This window comes from Diprion similis, chromosome 6 (assembly GCF_021155765.1).
Source record: "Diprion similis isolate iyDipSimi1 chromosome 6, iyDipSimi1.1, whole genome shotgun sequence".
In the NCBI taxonomy this organism is placed as follows: domain Eukaryota; kingdom Metazoa; phylum Arthropoda; class Insecta; order Hymenoptera; family Diprionidae; genus Diprion; species Diprion similis.
In genome coordinates, this window is record NC_060110.1 from 11,880,252 (window position 1) to 11,894,843 (window position 14,592).

Consider the following 14,592-nt stretch of genomic DNA (forward strand, 5'->3'; position numbering starts at 1 on the left):
CGAGAGAAATCGATTGCACGTAATCTAGAGTTGTTGCGAACAACGAATTAAAATTTTGCTATTTTGTCCGCAACTATTTATCATATAAAATTTCAGACGTCTGTTTCGATCTTCTTAAGGGTTAAATAATAGAGAGGAGGCACCCACAAACCGTTTCCACAGCACGAAGACTGCGGGTTCCAAACATCGTAAATACAAATTAAACACATATTGTGAATAACGTGTTGGATTTCCGCTAAAAATTTCTAGATTTTGTAATTCACTAGCCACTAGAATTGGGATTTCAACCAACTGCACCGACAATGAGTTCTTGCATTCTTCCCGTATAAGATTTTGCATCTGCTGTTGATTGAAAACTAGGAAAATCGCACCCAACACAGCCAGTTGAAAACGCTATTAGTTTTGATAATGACGTGTAGTTAGGAAAAAACGGCACCACAACCAAATCCATGTTACCGAGAAGAATGATTCCGAAATTATGGTAGAAAAATATTTGTTTCATTATCAGTGGTAAAATAACTGATTCTTTGCATTTTACTGAATAATCACTGTTTGCCAAAGATGCATAGAGAATTATTAAAGTTTAGTCCTTTTTGTTTTTCAGAATATGAATATGGTACGTTATATTTGAATATAGTTCTCAACTACTTGAACAGTTTTTTAGAGCTAGGGTATATCTTCTTTAAAATTGATTTTATTGTCAATTGGTATAAAACTATTATGTATTATTTACATAGATGATTTAACCTATCTTAACTACGTAATGGCATGACAGAACTGTCGTTGTCATGATAAAATATATAATAACTGGTGATAATGAGTTGGATGCTACGTAGAGCTCCTTAGGCGACTAATGGGCCCCAGAAATGCTTGCTGGGTTTCGTATGGTCTTCCGTGAGAAAGAAGTCTCTTCCAAGTCTCACAAACTCTTTGCGACTAAGCTTTCCATCTTCATTGGTGTCGATGTAGCTGAAACTTACTGCAGCGTCCTGGTAATATTTGGGAAAAAACCTCAATTAGCTTAATGATATTATTATATATTATTTTACAGCAAACATATGCAGGGAAGCCGTTTGGCACCTAATCGAATGAACTATTGCTTTTTTCGAAAGATGCAACTCTAGTGGAAAACACACATAATATTACGTGTAAGGCATGCACATAGACTGTACAGTTTGTCCTCTAACTTGTCGTTCTACAAACTCAAGCCCAACCGGTTCGAATTGTTATCAACAGTTACGAAATACTTGACATAGAATACTGCTTACTTCACTGGTGAGTCCCAAACATTGGAAAAAGAGTTTGAACTCTTCAACCGAGATTTCTCCACTTTTGTCCTTGTCCACAGCCTGGAAAATAATACATCAGTGCTTAATCGATTGGACATATTTTTATCCAACTACAGTACGAAAAATCCTCCGAGCAGTATAGCGCAGCTATTTCTCATAAATTTATGCGCGCGTGATGTTATTGTGGCTGATCCAGGATGGACTTACCTTGAATAGATAAGGCAGGAAATTGTGACATTTGCATTTGAGGGACTTATCATTGAGCACATGATGCATTTCGTCCAAATACTTTTCAACGCCAACGAGATTGTAAGGGCTTATTTCCCCCCACTGTTCCTCCCACATTTCCTGTAAAAACAAAATTTGTTTATGCTTAATTATTGAGATTCGGTATTTGAAAACAAACAGGAAGTCCAAAAAAGGTTCACAAACAATAATGTTGTGTTCAAAAAATAATATCAATATCCGCAAAATAAGCAATAAGCTTCGTCAAGGGCAAACCTTCTCTAACGTCACAAAGGTTAATGTATACCTAGATCTTATTTGAATAATCACCGGAACAACCGTGAAGAAGTTTTTTTCATCATATTTTCAGCAAATCAATATAGATTTTGAATTTTGTTTACCTTGTTTGTAAAATAATATTTAAGTACGTGGTAAGGGATTAGGTGTTGGGGTCTCAATCAGAATTTTTTCGTTGTAATCAACACCTCAGGTCTTGGACTAATGCCAAGGCTTTTCTAGAAGGTACAAGGAAGGTACGGGCTTATAAATTATTCTACGAAGGCCGTACTTTGTTCCCGCATAGACTGCGTGACTGACCACTTTAATTTAGAATTGTTGGGATTACGAACTCGAACCTATTATGCTATTTCAAATCTAAGCAGTGAACATTTGAAATGCAAAAAAATGAAATTGATGTAATAGATTGATGTAGAAATATAGAATTAAATTAATGTGAATACAAATATTTTGGTAAATCCGGACACGGAAAAACTTTTCATAACAAGAATTTCCATACTGACTGGCAACTTGTGGATATCTCGTAGATTTTGGCGATATTTCTTAGTAAAAGTAGGAAATGTCAATATTTCTACTGTGATAAGTGTTATAAAAATACTAGTTTTTCCTATTCTTACTAACAATAAGAAATATCTTCAAAAGGTACGAGTAGGGGAATTAATGTTACGAGAAGTTTGTTCATGGCCAAACGACATATACACGCGCAGGAGTTTACTTTTGAAACAGTTGAGTGTACCTTGGCTATGATCCAGGAGTAAAATTTGAAATGCAATTTCGAAATCTAGATAAATAGAATTATGTCTACTTACACCGAGGACTTTCTGGAATTCTTTTTTGGCGTCTGGTCCGAGATGTCCCAGGTCAGCAAATCTTTCGCCCAGAAGCATGAAATCATCGTAGCTAATCACCCCGTCCTTATTAACGTCAAGGTGACTGTGAAGCGTTCGCATTTTTCGTCTCCAGAAAGCAGATTCACCCTGAAAACACAATTTCGCGAGTTATTGAGGTCGAAGATAAATTTCAAAGTGCATCTATTAACTTTATTTCGTTTTATTTGCCAATGCTGCGGTTTGAATTATTCACATGATTGCAGATTTCAGATGCTAGAATTTATGTAGGTGAAGGCCACTCAGTGCTCATACACATTATAGGTAGATTCAAAACATACGAGTACTCATGGCCTTATAAAGCCGATAAACTGTCAACCGTTGTTGATAACCTCGTTCAGACCACATTGGACATTATAGCAAATGATTTAACAACTTTTGCCAAAGATCACTCCAGGCGAGTAATTTCAGATAACGGTATAGAATAATTAGATAGAGTAATCAAAGCGCATTATATTGTGCCTCGGCATAACACCACGCACGTAAATGTATTAAACAAACATCAGTACTGCAACTAGTCCTAAAACTCACTCGCAATTATCTTGGTGTCTGATCGTGAAAAATGAGTTCTTTTCTCAATTAACGAACTCAACAGATACCTGAAATTGAAAAATTGCTAATTTTGAAACCTCCCGAAGCCGGATGCTGTTTATAAAAAAAATGGTGATTAATTTTAGAGATTTTCAAATCGACCAAACTGCGTCCCTCGTAATTCCTGATTCGATTCAATGACTACATGTATAGGTAAGGAGTTGGTGCCCGTTTTTTTATCGCCGATGTAGTGTCTTTATAAAATTTTGATTATGGCTATCACAAAATGTAACTAACGCGTCATTCAATTAAATTAAATAAATGACTCTGCTACTGCACTCTCTACGCAACAGGCCCAAAATTTAATTTATAAGATAACGTCTACAGGATGTAAAGCAATAAACTTGCGACTTTTTAATCGCATGACACGAGTACTACCATCGTATCCATGATATTTGAGTCAACTGAGTTATCTGACTCGTAAGAAGATTTTTACGTAAAATATTCAACATAACAAAATTGAAGTCAACGAGATGATTGAAAATAAATATCAGAACAATGATTCGAAATATCGAGGGTCAAGCAATGCAGCTTGTCCATGCGCATAAAAATCCAATCTGACGCGTGTTGACTGTTGCCGAAGTGTTTGATTACATATAACGTGTCGCAACCAGAGTACGATATACTTTCAACATTCACTTAACATTTGTACAGCCCTTGATAACTCACGGATATTTCAACGGTATCCTCAAAAGCTCTGAAAAATAAATTCCTGCTAATTCGCTACAGCTATAATATAACGAGATGTCCGACATACCAAAGTTATGGTTTTCGATACGGTAGTTGAACTCTATTACTTGGCATGGTGAAAATACACGAATCCAATCGATTCAGTGGCCCCCTCAAAAATCCGTTTCCAATTTAATCCGCCTACCCGCATATAATAATATTGCGTATGCATATATACATATATACATACGAGTATACATATATACAGTAGTTAGTAGGTGCCATGTTGTGGCTAACGCTGCGAGAACCCGTTTCGTTAACCCGAACGCCTGCATCTAAGATAGAGTGTTAAAAACAGAGTCACTGCTAGTTGAAGGCCACTTTTGCTCAAGGGCCGCCATAAAAAACACAACAATATAAAGCCTCGTAGAAGGTCGTCATATACGATGATGTAGATATATCGTTAACGGAAGTCCCAACGAGAAATACCAAACCAAGCACTTTATATACAACGGAATTCTCAAATTTTAATTGGATCTAGTTTCAAACACGTCTGGCAGATTACATTTTCTTTTCGCCAAAATGCAGAGAATCGTAATCCCAGATTCTTAGGCGAATTTTTTCCCTAAACATATATTAGAAAAATAATTACTGTTGACGCACGTTCGACCGTTTCACAATTTATTGATACCTATTGAAGTTTTTTTTCAAAATGCACTTTCAGAAACATACAATTCTCAGACGCCTGTAACTTCTGAGTCTTCAACTTAAGGTCATATAGTACTCCTACCTCTACCAACCGAATGAACTCACTATTTTTCTTCGTATATTAAATAAACAAACTAACGGAAAGGATTCAAATTTCGACGATGCATCGCTCTTTTTTAGCGGAATTCAGAAAAACAGTTAATTGGTGAATACACGTAAAATTTTCAAACAAAAATTGTTTTTTGTACATTTTTTTTTTGTATTTGACCAGATTAATAGAATGCTGAATGCGTTAACGCTTGTTTTCACAATACTCCTCGGGAAATAGCTCTAAATAAGATGTATATTGTACGTGATGTCTCACAAAACATACCTACTTTGTCGGTATAACATTTGCTATGAAAAATATATTTTTAAGAACAAAAATTTCATAGAAATTAGGTGCTTACCCGATCGCGTTCCGAGTCTGAATCGTTATCGGAGTCGCTATCACTTTCATAATCGATAGACGTTGAGGGTCGCGTATGGATCTTCTTACTGTACAACCTTCTCGTCAACTGCGGCATCTGAAAAAGAGGAAAATCATATTGAAATTAGTATTTAATCTTGATGCATCCAACGAATACGTTTCAGTCAAAAGGAGTTTCGAATAGATAATAAACCGGTCTTCTCTCCGCAGATCAAGTGAAAGCGTCACATTTCGTAAGTTTTGATGCCTGGAAACTGTGCGGCTATCTGATGAACTTAATCCTTATACCCATGTCCCATAAACTTATACAAAATTCTAATGATTTTTGAAAAACTAGCTTCGCAAAAAGCGGAATAGTTATATTACCGAATGTTATACGAGAATGCATTCGCGACGGGAGAGATAAAAAATTGTTACATGTTACATTATCTTCTGTTATAATCATTTTTCAAAGCTATCTATCGTTAAAATGTACTAGTATGTGATAGTTTGTTTGCCATTGCAGGTCGCGCTGTCGCCATGCTGTCGGCGTGAACGGCTCAAGGCTCACAGTAGTTCGTTAACCCGTTAGACAGATGCAGGACAGGCATATTCAGACAAAGCAAATGCAGCAGCTCTACATCTGAGAACTTCATCAATTAAAGTCTCCACGTAGTAAATACCGTACAAGTACAGCATAACGGCACGGTCGCCTTGTAAATCGTATTGCTTCTAAAAATAAACAAAGTTCAAAAGATAATGACAGCATTAATTAATTGACCTACTTATTAACGCCGCATAAATTACGTAAAGCAAGTCTCATGTGAAAACAGACTTCGACTGGGAGTTGTGGCCGTAAATCCCACCTTTAGACTGTTAGGATTCTCAGTCGTACTGCTAAATAAATATCAAATGGATCAGTATTGAACGTTATACAATTTCGAAGGACATACACGCATGCAGAACGCTTAAGGATTTGGAAGAACATTCACAGGGGCCTTGACATTTTTCGAAGAGGCCGGTCAGTCAGTTGTAAATTTACAGGGGTCGCAGAGATACTAAATTTTGTCACGAGTCTTCATCCCAAGCCGTCCTACAGCATAAATACCGTTACGGTCGCAACTTGAATCTGTACAGCAAATTCTACATCGTAGAAAGGTCCAAACCTCAATAATCTTTCAAGCCTCTGAAGGCCTGGAATTTCCATCAGGTAAGTTTTCCTGGACAGGACGAGGGACTGGGACGCACTATTACGGGCCCAGACGAGCAACAGCTGTTATGCGACACTGACGAGCCAAGAACGATGGATTCCTCGAAACAAACCCCCGCGAAGATTACTTTTTTGTCTACTGACGATTGGTTATATCTTTCGGTGTACATATTAATGGTTTAAAAAAAAGTTCGAAATTATTCAAATACAATGACAAACTATGAGCCACCTTCGTACGTATATTTAAAACAATGAGCCGAATAAATTATGGCATCTTTTTCTCAAACGGAATGAGTAACTCACAACATAGTGAAAGAGAATTATAAGGCAGAATGGCAAATACTTTGTACTGTATCAGCAAAACGTTATTGGTACGTGATACAATCATTCTTTAGACCAGGCTGGGTGTAAACAAAGTCTGACTCAAGTGTGGGACGTACGGCCCAAATTTCACGTAGGCATGCCGCGATAACGCAAAGATCAGGGAGCAGTGTGACGTCAAGTGCGTAAATAAACATTCACGCCGTTGCAGATACGCTTGCATTCGGACTGCGTGCGACGCCGGCGCATTGTCGGGTCGTTTACCTGCGATGCCTTTTTAGTTTACGTAAGCCGCAGGTGAAGGTTTCGGCCTAGCGCGCGAAAATTAATGCAGAAAGAAACGCTGTGTTGTTGGGTATATAATATCTAATGTTTATTCATTTTACTGTGATTTAGGTCACAGGATTCAAACAAATATGATAAGTAGTAACGTATGTTAATTCTCTAATGCAAATAAGTTTCTTCAAATGCTGGAAATTTTCAGAAATCTGTATATTGAGTTTATATTGACAACCAGTGAATGTTACTGCGATGAAAATATATTAACAATAACACAATTAGCTCAATGATAATACTTCAAAAATTTACGTGGCAGAAAATGAATGTTTGTTACAGGGATGATTCGTTAAACGATAATCTTCTCGCCGACGAATTTGTATACCGCGAATTTTCTTATAATACATATTCAGAATCGGAAAAAATTACATTTAACATATATCGAAAAAATCATTACATTTGCCTTGTGAGAAAAAAGAAAACACTTTTATGCAAATGACCTGCATTCGACAACTGGTACGCGTGCACGAGTGGGTCGTGATATATGCGTAGGTGCGTGGAAATTGAATAAACTTTAATTTAACACCTTGTAGGAATAAAAAAATACTTATAAGGCATACAAATGTAACGAACTAAGTGAACCCGTAGAACGAGTGCTGCTCAGCTATCTTATTATATGTAATAATTATTATATTATAATAATTTTATGACACGCTAGATGGTAGAATTTTAAATCCATCAAATGATTACTGACCTCTGGCTGTTCCTTTAAATTGAAGGATGGCTTTCGAACTCCTATGAATGCCGTAGACATTGCAGGCGTCACTGTATTTTCCAAAACACCCCGTGTCATTGCAAGTCGCAGACTCGCCCTCAAGAATACTGCAGTTGCCATTGTTGCATTAACGGTTGAATAATTACTACAACAATCTGCTTATTTCGTATTGAATAAAGTGTCGTGAGCAACGATTGAAACGATAGTTTACTTAAAACTAAACCTTGACTCGATGGCGTTCCCCTTTTTGTAGGGACACCGAGCCACCCCCCTTGTGCGCATGCGCCATGGGTCCGATGGTCGTCTTCGCCTTCCTTTCTCTCTATAGTTTTATTTGTATTCAAGTACATAATACGAACGCCACGAAGCCATGCAGGCATTCATGTGCGCCAAACGCGAGTTATCGTTGTTTATTTTCTCCGTAGAGATAATATACACGTAATGCCCTTTATCTTGGACGCCTCGACTGGACATTGGAAAGCACGTTCAATTCTTTTCATCTGTCGAAGGTCGAATTTTACTCCATTAAATTATGACTGTGAACTCAAATAAGATATGTAATTAGAAAATCGGAAAAAACGTAGTCTCAATAAAGTAACTATATACGTAATGGAAAATAAGAATATGCGCGGAACATGACCAGATACTTGTTTACCATATGACTGCGCTTACGTGCTCAGTTGCATGTCCTAGACAAAGTTTTAGTATTGATCAGCACAAAGAGCGTAAACAAATAAGTATGAATTATCTATGATAATACGTTCGGATAGAGTACGTATGATCAATTAATATTAATTTTCAACAGTATGCTATGCAAGCTGTTAATCTGCCGAATTCTTTGAATTCTTGGAAATTGTAATTGACAATGTGTATCACACTTGAAGGACATTGCAATCATTATACGTATATATAATTACAATGCATCAGCAGTATGCAGATTTGAAATCATTAAAAATATTGTTTTCAAGGTTAAAACTTTGAAATCTTCAAATTTTAAGATCCTTAAAGCAGCTCCGAGAAAGGCCCATTTCGACACCACTTAGGGTACCAAAAATAAATCGAAAGCTCTATTGAACACGAGATTAATTATACACAGATATTTATTAAACACACCACGATTGAACACCGAGAATTGAAGCGATCTCAAAAGTCTGGTTGGACACAACCCGATTGGTTATCAAGATCGGACACCAACGATTTTGGACACAGCAGAATTAAAAACTAAAATTGGATAAACTCCGATGGACCAAGTAGTTAAATAAATATTCAAAAACATTCGCTTTTTGCCAAGTTTGAACGCTCTAGTCTGACTACTGGGTTAGTGATGAACAGAAAAATTATTTGGTGTGGACGCTATGATTCTATTCGTGAAGTAAAATTTAATTAACTTAACTCAAATTTCGAAAAGTTTCAACACGTCAGAAATTTTTTGGATAGATGCGACGTTATAGTGATATAATATGCTTTGTTTATTTCAATTAGTACAGAATACGTGCAGACTTTCGAAATGGATATATTACAAATATTAGATATAAAGATTCAAATGATTTTTAATAAGTTACCTTGGCTACATGTACAAGATGCGTTTATACTTTGTATTACAGAAATTTGAGTGAAACGGAATTCATTTTCTGAAAAAAGAAAAGTTGTTTAGACTCTGGTTTTTGATCTTTGTAATATATTTCCACTTTATAATGCAACTCAAGAGAAAATTTAAATTATTAGTGCTATAATTTTTCACCAAATTTCAACAGGCCCCCATATTCGAAATAAAACTATAGTGCCAACTCTTTCATTGCCTCAAAATGTAAAGGTTTAAATAATGTTTATGCAGACATTGTACTGAATAAACAAATATCAAGATGTATTGAAATAGTCTATATTCATTTTACAAAGTTGACAAATATTGAAAACAATATTGTACATATAACATAATATAACACAAAACGAACTGTAGTGATCGTTATCAAGAAAATGATAATATGAAGATATCGTAAATTATTTTATACATGGCATTCTGCCAAAAGCAGCTATTTGTGTAAAACTCAGCGCGATTTTAATTACAAATGAATGCATCAAAATTATACTTATATACGTGATACACATACCGTTAAATTTATTCAGAATTATCCAGATTTCACCATTCAGGCACGGTTTTAGCGTATAACCAATTTGAATTAAATATACAATTTCTTATCTTATGCTTGCTAGTCTCCAGCATATCCATGATTTTTAAATCTTTTTAAAGAATCAGTATTTAGTTATTGTTCGTAAATATATGCATTGTGTAGAAATTTTAACTTTTCTTATATTCAATCCTCTCCACTTTGACTTCGTCTCCAACAAGCTGATAAACGTATGTCACCACAGTCGAGCTTTGAATATCCATGAGCACAAACGATGGGATAACTGACCTAAAACCAATTTAATAAAATAACGTAAGGTGTGTCAATCTAAGCTAAAGACTATACAATGATTGATTTTTAATGTAGAAACAACTCACGTGTCCAAAGGATTGTATGCCCCAGTCGCAGATCCAGGATTGATATAAAACTTATTTTCATGCTCATAAGCTTCAAATTTGTGTGTGTGGCCTGATATCAGTATATCAACATCTAATTGTCTCTGAATAAGAGCTAACGATTCCGGATCTCCCCATGGCACAACTTGATGCCCATGAGAGAGGCCGATTCTAAATTGTCCAACAGTAACAACTTTTTGTTCTGGATAATTAAGGTTCTGCAAACATATGAAAAAATTATACCCATATCAGATAATCTGTAAATTATTGTAATGTAGAGTAGCTACTCAAGCTCCAAAATAAATTTCCCTGACTTTTTGAGGTTTTGCGGTAGGAAAAGATCAATTCCTAAACTTTTCTTGAGCTACATGTCATTAATAAAACATCTTGCAAAGGTGTAACAAACTCTAATATTGTTCTTACTACTGCTGCGTGTTTGAGTAGCTCCAGTCAATTCAAGCGTAACTCATATATAGTCCTATTACGAAAATAGACACATTGTGAAGGAAAAATTTTTAAAATCCAACATTTATCAATCTCAAAATACCTCAAATATTAAATTGTCAGGTCAACACAAATATATGTGTGCTGTGAAATTTCTGATTCTTAGTAACGATTTTAGATATGTAGCGACTCTCAGTCAGTTAAAAATTTCACAAGGTTTCAGTGGTTTTCAAAATGATCAACCTAGAATTAATGCTCAACAATACAGTCAGACAATTATTTAATACTCACCTCATCAAAATCTCCTCTAACCACGTGAACATCGCTTGCCAAAGTTTTGAGATAATCGTAGGATTCCTTGGTGCAAAGGTTTCCGGTACATAATATGTGTTGTATTCTGCCTGGTACTAAAAGTTTTTTAAACTTACTAGGCAGGCTGCTGCATCTGTGCGGAATGTGTAAGTCTCCCAAAACTAATACAAGCTGTACGAACATAAGAGTGATTATTACTAATGAAAACAGTTTATTTGAGGTTAGAGCACTCCAAGCATTTTCGTTATTCAATTAAGCATTATTTAAATGAAACTGCGTTGCTCACCATGGTTGATCGGTTGATTGCTTCACGGTTCCTTACTTCTTTTATTACTTCCTTCCGTGACAATTGATCGAAATTAGTAACGCGATTAAATGTCAGAGGTGGTGTCAGAAGTGGGAGTGACAACTGACAGCACGAGATTCAAGAAAAATCCACCATGTGGGGCTGGTGGTTCGACATAAAGGCTAAAATTTTGCCGTAGCGGCGTCCTTGCGCGATGAACAAAATGAAGGCTTGTGGTTGGTTCGGAATACGGGAATGTCTTCTACCTATTTTATTTTACAATCTAGAACCAATGATAGGGCTTCATTTTTTTTTCTGTCGCTACATTAATATTTCAACTCGAAAACTTGATCCGATGAAATCACGGACGTAAGAAATAACAGTGAATAAAGATTCTATTTGGATTTTCGTCCCTTTCTCGCGCCTCGTTAGCGGTGTTTGAAAACAAGTGTGTTCACGGCGCGGGAAGAGGCCTTTGACTTTGATCTGGTTCTATTTTAATTTTTAATTCGGCATAAGAGTTCTTGACAGCCGATGATTATCACCTGAGAATCTCGTATAGTGTAATAATAACTTTTTCATAATGAAATGCGTAGTGCCGGGTGCTAACGTCAAAGGTATATTTACATCCGAATTTTTCGTTAAGGTTATGTGAACACTTACACTCAAGAAATGTTCAATTTTGTAATATATATCGTTTTACAATAATCTACTTGTTACGCATTCACGTCTCCAGACTCTATCCTACTTTCAACTATTTATTACCCTTACTTGACTCTTCAAGAATACCTGTACATAATACGTACTGGCTACTGACATTAGAAACTGATTTTGTTTGGAAAGTAATTGAAGATTGTTCGAAATTATTTTTTGCAAACCATGATTCTTCATAGTTTTAGCAAAAGCCATTCATTCGTTGGCCAAAATTGGGGATGAGATGTACATCAAACCGCAAGATACAGGAATTTCATTCCAAACTGTAAACATGGCTAGATCAGCGTACGCTAGTTTCACATTCTCAGAAAGTTACTTTTCGTATTATAGTTATGGTAATTTGGAGGAAGATGATGCTCTGAGGTGTCAAGTTACCATGCGCGTGAGTTATTCAATAACTTAATATTGATTTTAGATAATCTGGCGTCATATTTTTTCTACCTAAATCAAACAGACACTTGTTATTATTTTCGCCAATGATGTCATTTTCTAGGTAGATCCCTTCAGCCCCTTATTAAAAAACAAGCTGTAGTTTAATAAGTGGTATATCTTGCGATGAAAGAATAAAAAGCTACTGTGACAAAATTAGGTTTTGAGCAAATTCCTATGTAATTACTATTGTTGTAGAACATCATCCATAAAAATATTCTTAAATATGTTAATTATATATAATTCTTACAATGTTCTTTATTAATCAGGACATACCAGTCTTCTGACAATATATATACACTTGTCTCATTTTTTTTTGCTCCAATGATCTAAACACACTGAATGATTGAATATACCACTGCAATGTATTATTTGTTAATAATAAATCATATGCAGTCTGCAATGGCTGTTTTTAAAGCACCAGGTACTTTGGACCGGCAAGTGGAAACCTGCCAAATAAATTTGGAAGCGAATAGCTGTAAACTTGTTTTTGTATTGAAGTATAAAAATGGCATCACAAAAACACATTTTCTACCAATTATTGATTGCCAAATTTTACAGGTAAATTGAATCACCTGTTATAAATTCATTCACACTCGTTTATTCACTTTTCATAACTCCAAGTTTACCTAGGATCATAATAAAACCAGTTACAGTTTGAAAATTGGTAAAGTTTGTTCCGCCAGCTCAATGAGGACACAAAAATGCAGTTTTTATAAGTTCAAATTTTTTCAGGCAGCCTTTTCCTCTAAATCATCTCCCAATCAACTAACTGCACAGTACAAAGTTCTATCAGATGCAATGCAAAACTTCCAACAGCTAGGTCTAATTGAAATAACTTTGGAAGTAACGCCACAGAAAGTATTGCTCAGAAACTATGTTGACGATACTTCAGGTAAACAATTCGCTTACTTCATTTCAGAAGAAGTATCACTTGTTACTTACTCGCAACTACTTAATTTTTTTTTCTTGTGGCGACTAATAAACCACTGCATGTTCTTACTATCATTAAATTAATTACAAACTACTGCTGCAGATTTGTCCAAAGTTACCAGAACACAGTTAGCACTTGGAGTTGGAGAATTTGAGGAACACAAAATTGGAAAAGATACTGCTATAACTTTTTGTGTAAAAGAATTTAAAGCTCTTCTAAGTTTTGCGGAAGCAGTGTCCTTGCCAGTTAGCATACACTTTGAAGCAGCAGGAAAGTAAGAAGTGAAAATGTATTATGTTAATGATTACTGTCCCAAGTTACAAAAAATAATGTCAGTACAGAGAATTGTATAAAGATTTTATGATGATATACCGCGAAAATATCAGTTTTAGATACCGCCTACACGTTATTTTATTTTTATTCCAGACCAGTGATATTTGTAATGAAAAGTTTGACATTTGAATCAAGTATAGTTTTGTCTACATTAAACCCTGAAGGAGATACTCGATCAGAAGCTTCGACATTTCGTAGTCGAGAACAAACAATGCTTAAAAATGCAGCTGCCAGGAAACGAATACCGAAAAAAACTAATGCATCTGCTAGTCGCAAGCCAAGAAATCAACCAAAAAATGTCAAAGCTAGATACAATACGTCTGCTATTTCACCTATGGAAGTTACAAATATGAAAGTACACAAAAACTATGAGTCACACCAGGAAGATTTAATGAACACTGACTCAAATGAGGATTGTTTACTTTCAACTGTCGGCATAAAATCAGTCAGTTCGAATATAGCTTATGAAACAAACGTTCGTCTAAGTACAGAAAATCGCAGTCGAATATCAACTGATTCAATATCAGTTCCGAGTTCGAAAAACACTGCCAAATCAATTTTTTCCACTATAATAAATGATGCAGCAAGGTCGGAAACTAACTCTACAGAAATTGTCAAAGAAGATCTTGTTCCCAATTCACCACCAAAACCAGCTAGTAAAAAAGCGAAGACCATTTTCAAGAAATGTTTTCAAACAACATTTGATCCAAGAATGCTTCCAGGACATGATGTTGTTTTAGCTGAGGATACTGACGACAGTGATTGATATTACTGACATTTATCCTTGTACCTTGCAAATAAATGAAAGATTTGTTACTATATATCACAAAATCGGTTGTTACTGCTGGTATGTTTATAATAGGAAAGCAAATTATTATATATAAATAGTTAATATTTTATGATCACTTTTTCAGATGACCATA

The 14,592-nt window shown here is 35.5% G+C and overlaps 3 protein-coding genes across 4 annotated transcripts; 1 reads left to right on the forward strand and 2 right to left on the reverse strand.

Annotated features, from left to right (window-relative positions):
• Nucleotides 1-686: 686 nt before the first annotated feature.
• On the reverse strand, nt 687-7,930 carry LOC124407606 (sarcoplasmic calcium-binding protein). Of its 2 annotated transcripts, XM_046883900.1 has the most exons (7): nt 7,676-7,930; nt 5,116-5,232; nt 4,704-4,718; nt 2,621-2,788; nt 1,497-1,637; nt 1,269-1,349; nt 687-989 (listed from the first exon to the last, which is right to left on the reverse strand). In XM_046883900.1, the coding sequence occupies exons 1-7, from the start codon at nt 7,814-7,816 to the stop codon at nt 843-845; spliced, it is 810 nt and encodes a 269-aa protein (XP_046739856.1). In that variant the 5' UTR covers nt 7,817-7,930; the 3' UTR covers nt 687-842. The 2 variants fall into 2 exon arrangements, with proteins under 2 accessions (XP_046739856.1, XP_046739857.1); XM_046883901.1 differs by lacking the exon at nt 4,704-4,718 and having other exon boundaries at nt 7,676-7,928.
• Nucleotides 7,931-9,533: 1,603 nt separating this feature from the next.
• Nucleotides 9,534-11,426, reverse strand: LOC124407613 (vacuolar protein sorting-associated protein 29). Its single transcript, XM_046883910.1, has 4 exons — nt 11,260-11,426; nt 10,953-11,144; nt 10,200-10,435; nt 9,534-10,110 (listed from the first exon to the last, which is right to left on the reverse strand). The coding sequence occupies exons 1-4, from the start codon at nt 11,260-11,262 to the stop codon at nt 9,993-9,995; spliced, it is 549 nt and encodes a 182-aa protein (XP_046739866.1). The 5' UTR covers nt 11,263-11,426; the 3' UTR covers nt 9,534-9,992.
• Nucleotides 11,427-11,656: 230 nt separating this feature from the next.
• LOC124407592 (cell cycle checkpoint control protein RAD9A) lies at nt 11,657-14,514 on the forward strand. The gene is made up of 6 exons (XM_046883878.1): nt 11,657-11,876; nt 12,153-12,355; nt 12,799-12,963; nt 13,138-13,297; nt 13,439-13,610; nt 13,763-14,514. Exons 1-6 carry the CDS (start codon nt 11,843-11,845, stop codon nt 14,433-14,435), a joined length of 1,407 nt encoding a protein of 468 aa, XP_046739834.1. The 5' UTR covers nt 11,657-11,842; the 3' UTR covers nt 14,436-14,514.
• Nucleotides 14,515-14,592: the final 78 nt, after the last annotated feature.

Excerpts from the sequence above, each read along its gene's own strand:
- LOC124407592 (XM_046883878.1), top strand. The coding sequence starts at position 11,843 with ATGAAATGCGTAGTGCCGGGTGCTAACGTCAAAG. Across the intron at positions 12,356-12,798 it reads GGTGTCAAGTTACCATGCGC|TCTGCAATGGCTGTTTTTAA; the intron begins GTGAGTTATTCA and ends AATCATATGCAG. Across the intron at positions 12,964-13,137 it reads TTGATTGCCAAATTTTACAG|GCAGCCTTTTCCTCTAAATC; the intron begins GTAAATTGAATC and ends AAATTTTTTCAG.
- LOC124407606 (XM_046883900.1), bottom strand. The coding sequence starts at position 7,816 with ATGGCAACTGCAGTATTCTTGAGGGCGAGTCTGCGACTTGCAATGACA. Across the intron at positions 1,350-1,496 it reads TCCTGCCTTATCTATTCAAG|GCTGTGGACAAGGACAAAAG; the intron begins GTAAGTCCATCC and ends ATTATTTTCCAG. Across the intron at positions 990-1,268 it reads GTTTGGGACTCACCAGTGAA|GACGCTGCAGTAAGTTTCAG; the intron begins GTAAGCAGTATT and ends AAATATTACCAG.
- LOC124407613 (XM_046883910.1), bottom strand. Across the intron at positions 10,436-10,952 it reads TTAGAGGAGATTTTGATGAG|AACCTTAATTATCCAGAACA; the intron begins GTGAGTATTAAA and ends ATATGTTTGCAG. Across the intron at positions 10,111-10,199 it reads GCATACAATCCTTTGGACAC|GTCAGTTATCCCATCGTTTG; the intron begins GTGAGTTGTTTC and ends AATTGGTTTTAG.